The following is a 6010-nucleotide window of genomic DNA, read 5'->3' on the forward strand; positions in this document are numbered from 1 at the left end:
AGCTCTAGTGACATGATAAGTTCAGTAGAAAGGCGGAACCTGGACCAAAGCACATATGCCCCTGGGTAGAACTGCATGCTACAGTGCACAGGATGCCTTCTCCAATTATCTTCTTACAGTTGAAGTGAACAGGCATAAAAACAGAAGTCCCCAGTTAAGTAGCACGCTCTAAGTCACTACCAGCTCACCCTCTCACAAAAACTGTCTCTAATCAGTTAATCTCTGTTACAAATGGGGTTGATCTGATCACAAGACTGAAGATTCTCTTTCAGAGACAACTTATCAGATGGTATGTCCCAAAAGGCTTAGAGATGTTATTACCAATTCTGACTTGAATGAACAAAGTGAGAAGTTGCTGGAAATACTCATACTATTAACTAAGGAGGAGTAAACAGGAATTCAAGAAAAAAAATTCACCTGGATGACAGCATCCAGAGAAGAGATAGGGACCATTTTTAAAGGCACCATTTTCTTCAGTCTCCAGGTATTCCCATCTTACCATTCACCAAGTGCTTCCAAGCAACGCATCCGTCCTAGCATCAGCTCAGGATCATCTTTGTTTGTGTCCATCTTCTTGTCATAGGCCACCAGAGCATCTTCCCATTCATGAAGCTTTTCATACCAGGTAGCTTGAATTTCCTAAGGGGGAGGAAAAAAAAGATCAGAATACATAGTGGGATTAATATTCATCATTCTGTATTAACTACTGCAGCTTTTCCTGAAAACTTCTGTGTCTATGGTGGTCACTTAGCCCTTTATTTATTCTAAATATCCTCATGGACTTCTGCAATACAGAGAAAAGCCTTGAGCTAGTGCATAAACAGAAGTCCTGAGTATTGCTCAACCTGCACAGAAATGAATTCAGGTTTACCAGAGGGATCAATCCAACATCATCCCCTTATTCAGTGCTACTGAAATACTAGCTCAGTAGCTGGTGCTTTTCTTTTTGGAAAGGAGGAGTGAGTGGAATATGAAAAAGGGTAAATCTGTAAAATATTCTACTTCCCGTTGTTGCACATGCTTGCATTTAAACAACAGTCTTGTGTTCAGGAATGGGAAAAAAAACCACAAACCCGAAAAGCACAATGTGCATCTGGCTACTTATAGGCCATTTTTTTTAATACAGCAGGTAGTACAATGTTGGGATGTAACCACAGCCCTCCCAAGGAAAGGCTGTGGTTTGTAACAGAGACTTGAAAAGTAAGCCATGCAGTGATCCTTATCAGCTGCATGAACTTTTCTTCAGGCTTTGTTTCTAGATTTTGTTTCTAATTTTCAAGAAATAAAATGCCTTAATATTTTTCCATACTTATCTCTGCCAATGTTTTTCAGTTCAGTCCTTGGCAACACATGTCTTGACATAGGCTGCAGAACAGATTCTTTCCCCAGCCCCGTGGGCAGGGTCAGTACAAACCACACTCTGCATGCCAGGTCTTCCACTTAGGACATTTATATACCAGCCCTTTCACTTCTCAGCTCAGTCATAATATTTCAAGCAAGTTCCTCAAAGCAGAGCTCACAGCTCCTCTTAATTTCTTTTCACTGCCTATTCTGGCAAACCCTGTATTTTGAACTACATTTACTGTTACAACTACATTACTGCTAAAGAGTGAGGTCAGAATTAGGTAACAGAGCTGTGCTCAATCCACCCAAGGAATCATAAGAAGCTGTAAAGATGTTCTGAAGTCTGTACTTCTCCCAGAAAGGGCTTCTTTTCCAGTCTAGGTCAAAACCACACATAATTCTACACCATTTTGTTTTTATACTTGTTCCCACTTTCTAGTGGTTCCTAATGAAAGAGGACAGTCTACTGTGCTTCCAGGGCTGCCTTCCTTTTCCCAGTCACCCTAGAGCACTGCAAGAATTATTCCTGCAAAATCACCTTTTTAACAGAGTAGAACTGGCAGGAGAGCATAAATGTTTCAGACCCTGAACACAAATTAAATGCTTATAAAAAAGAAGAAAGAAAAAAAGGTAACTCATGCAGAGAAAAACACAGAACGGGGTTATTTTATTTCTGTGAGCAGTCAAAACCGTAAGGGACTGGCTAATCTGCTAGTCTGAATAATAATATCTGTGAACTCTCTGACAGGTTCATGTGTCTTCTGGATGAGAGAGGCTAGAGGCATAACTTCCATCAAATCCTTACCTGGAAGGTATTGATGCAGTTTCTCAAAAACCCTGAAGTATTTAAAGCTTAGAACAGGAACTTCCTCACTTCCCAGCTTCAATTTGTCAAGTTGCTAGTTGCCCACACATCCATTTAGTGTCAATGACAGCTGCTACATTCTCCTCCAAATCAGGTTCTTGCACAAGTTCCTGCAGCCTTCCTCAGCTATCCTACCTGCATACAGTGTTTGCTAGTATACAGCTAACCTCACAGTATACATCCCATAGGCAGCAAGGCACCTTCAGTAGGAATGATGCAATATTGTAAGCAGGGATAGAACCTCAACATGATTGACTGAAAAAAAGCAACAGCACCACCACCACATACACACAAAAAAGCCAAGAAAACATAAGACATGAAGAGAGTTATCCAGCAGGACTCACCAGCTCCCCAAAGTGCTTCATGGCATATTCCAGTACCCCAGCAGCTGCTTCTGGCTGCTGCAGTTTGTTGTTAATGCTGAAAAAGTAGGAAGAGAAAGAGCATTGAACACAGATGGCAATTCTTATGGGCAGGTGTGAGCTTCTGCTTGATAATACCAAGCTATCATTTAGAAACACCAATGTGACACTCCCTTTTTCTTTAAAACTTTCAAATGAATAATCAGACTACATAAGACATAAAATTATTATGTATTTGCAAAACAATAGGTGCATACATATTCTCTGCATGTATTCTCAAGACTTGTCAAACAAAACATTAATTGTATAAATTATCAATCCTAAACAGCAGACTGCATAGAGAACAGGAGAACAAGAAGCGTGAGTTGTTCAAAGCAATGTCCCCATACCTGAGCGTACTACAACACACCCTACAGTCCGATATTAATACTAGTTAACATCTGGAATGGAAACAGCATAACCTAATAAAACAACACATCAACTGCGAGCAATTCAAAGAGACTTTCAATGGTCTCTGAATATGTTGCTGTAGATCTTAGCTTTCAGAAACACCCTTGCTTGCCTGTGATCATCAGAATGACTGCATATTTCTAGCCCTATGAGAAGCCTATTGATTAGTAAGAGACAAGGAAATCTATTAAAGGGAGTTCTCTGAACAGAAAAAAGAGGGAAAACTTTCAAATGAGTGCTGTATTTCTTCTGTCTGTGGAAGTTTCCTCTCCTGACAACTAAAGAACCAAGCTCCTAGATGCACTGTGGAGATCTGGGAAGGTCAAGTAAAATACTCTTGGAAATAGGACCTGAGAATGGCTTGAGCTCAAATCAGATTAGTCAGGCTAAGAATGCACCATAATCACAGTTCGAGAAGGCAGGCACCTGAAAATGGGAAGCACTTTAAATACATCTGTGCCTTTTTTTAGCAAGATAGTCAAAGAACACACTACCTCCACGCTTCCCAAGGGAAAGCTAGGCAGCAGCGCCTCATAAAAGTGACAAATGGCTGTCACATTTCATAGCCTGATGATTTAAAGAGCCATTGGCAGACACATCGCTTCCAGCATGTCAGACAGTTAATTACTTCCAATTTATCTTTCTTGTCAATGCTTCCTGACAAATTTGGCCGTTATCTTTTATACTTCAAAAATTAGCACTGCTCTTTTGCTGATGCTCCCTGGTGCACTCAATTACTCTTTTTTTGTTTCATGCTGTCTTGGCTGTCCAAAGCAGAGTTAAATGTTTCAAAGCTGTCTACGGCTAGGTTTAAGCATAGGGAGAGGAAATAAGGGAAGGAGAAAGACTTTGATTTAAAAGAATACACAGCAGTAGATAAAATACTATGTTGTCATTATTAATCATAAATTACTCTCTTGTAACAAATTATCTAGCCCACACAGTGAGTGAAGATAAGTAATTTTGTGGACTAGGATAAGCCACTGACTGGGAAATCTCCTGTCAGTTATTTCATGTTTTGATGTACCACATTAAAATAGTGTATGCACAAGATGGGGGGCGGGGGGGAGCAATAACATTCACTGCTTTGGCAGAAACAAACCTAAACACAGAGAAATACAACTGCCAGGAAAAGTACAAAAATCCCTCCAAAGCAAGACTCACGCATCAAAGCGAGCTTTGTTAATACGGCTGAACATTCACTGACTGATTTCTTCAGACTAATAAAACCTTGGTCATCACTGCATCGTTCTGCCATTCAGTTTTACAGACTAAGGGAAACACAGTTGTGTGTGGATTAAGTCCTGAACTTGTGTTTTGGAGTTTTTTGGTGTGTTTTGAAAGACCTCAGATTTCTGCTTATTCTCATCCACTGCATTCAGTGGGCTCTGAGTGTTGGAAGTGTATTGACAATTCCCAAAAATCACTACTACCGCAGCTGACTGGAATGTGTTTTCAACAGACCCACAACACTCTGCGTACAACCTGAGAGCGGGCCTGCAGGCTGTACTTCTCTGGAAAAGCATTTCCACATGGAGGCCTGTTAACACATTCAAAATACACGATTAGAGATCACGGCGTTCTGTGCTTCCCTGCCACTGAGGCATCGCCCCTCTCCCTGCAGATTTGACCAGCTCTGCACCCAGGCAGAATCTTCTTAAATTTTGTAACACTCTTAAAGCACAACAGAGCTGTTCTCTAGTTATCGTGCTGGAGACCAGACAGAATGAACACTACAGAGAAGCATCCAGTCCCCCAAGGGCTAATATTCCAGGCTTGGCTCACAGTGCTGCTGCTGGCAATCAGGGCACTTTACCGGATTAGATTCGGGCGATAGACTTCTCCTCGTATCTGGAAAAAGATAACTACAAGATCTTTCTGGATTAAAGGAGAAGGTGGGAAAACATCTCTCAAGATAGAAACAATGCTGCTGGCTGCCCCAGCAAACAGTAACTTAAGTCTTTATTTACTGGGTGGTGTCCTTGAAGTTGCTCCTAATTCAGAATAATATGAAGTTTAATCTTCTGAAATTATTTCAAGACAGAGCCGCCCTCATGTTTGCAGGTAGACTACTAAAATGGGATTCCACAGAAATAACAAGATTGCCTAAGTCATATTAACAAGATTTTTATATACTTTGAACTAATGCACTAATTTCACTGTTTAATACCCACCATTTGATTTCACATTTTATGCAATAAACAAAGTGATTAGAAGAAACAACAAAACAACTTTAAGATCCTTACACTTTCCTTCAAAATGAGGATTAATTAGTTGCAAAACTGATTTTCATCAATGAAGTTTTGTACAAGTTTGGCTCACCTTGACTCACTGCATAATTCCATAATGCAGGCCAGTAGAATTAAAACTGACGTCAATCACAATAACAAAAGCATTAACTCCTATAGTCCACGTGCACCATCTTCAGCAGCTGTAAAGGGCCGCTGCATAAGGAAATGCGACTGGCACAGAAAGCTTTGTGAAAAGGCAGTTAAAACCAAGATTATGTATCATTTTCCCTCCTCTGTTTATTAATCAATATCTGTACTGCAGCCAGGATAATATCCAATCCTCCTGTCCAGCCCTGATGCATTTGTAGCACTTGATCACGATGAGTGGGATATTAAAATGTGACAAGCCTTCTGATGAAAAAATAATTTTGTAGGGATGGAATGACATAGTAACAGGAAAAAGTGACTACCCTTGGCAAACTCCTTGGCATAAAAATCTTGGACAAAAAAATCTTAAATCTTTGAATTTTATTAGTAGTGAAAGGTTACATAAACCTACGGGTTGGTTATGAAGATACCAAATAAAAATGTAAGTCTTGGATGTGCAAAGGGCTAAAATGCAGAACACTGAGCCAGACTCATAAAAAGAACACTATTTAAGAGCAATATACTCCCATTGCTTATATATTATAAAGACTATTTAAACAGAAACCAGACACGAACTGGGAATGAAAAACAACTTTACTACCTTCAGCAGG

General features: G+C 40.0%; 1 protein-coding gene across 1 annotated transcript in view; it reads right to left on the reverse strand.

Moving 5' to 3' along the window:
• The window catches only part of MTOR (mechanistic target of rapamycin (serine/threonine kinase)), a 58672-nt gene that overhangs the window by 23866 nt on the left and 28796 nt on the right, over nucleotides 1-6010 (reverse strand). The window contains exons 28-29 of the mRNA XM_010081195.1: nucleotides 2554-2629; nucleotides 500-639 (exon numbers count right to left, since the gene is read on the reverse strand). Of these exons, the coding sequence (XP_010079497.1) occupies nucleotides 500-639; nucleotides 2554-2629 (216 nt within the window). The remainder of the gene's footprint in view (nucleotides 1-499; nucleotides 640-2553; nucleotides 2630-6010) is intronic.

The sequence above is a fragment of the Pterocles gutturalis genome, unplaced genomic scaffold (assembly GCF_000699245.1).
Source record: "Pterocles gutturalis isolate BGI_N339 unplaced genomic scaffold, ASM69924v1 scaffold11269, whole genome shotgun sequence".
NCBI lineage: Eukaryota > Metazoa > Chordata > Aves > Pterocliformes > Pteroclidae > Pterocles > Pterocles gutturalis.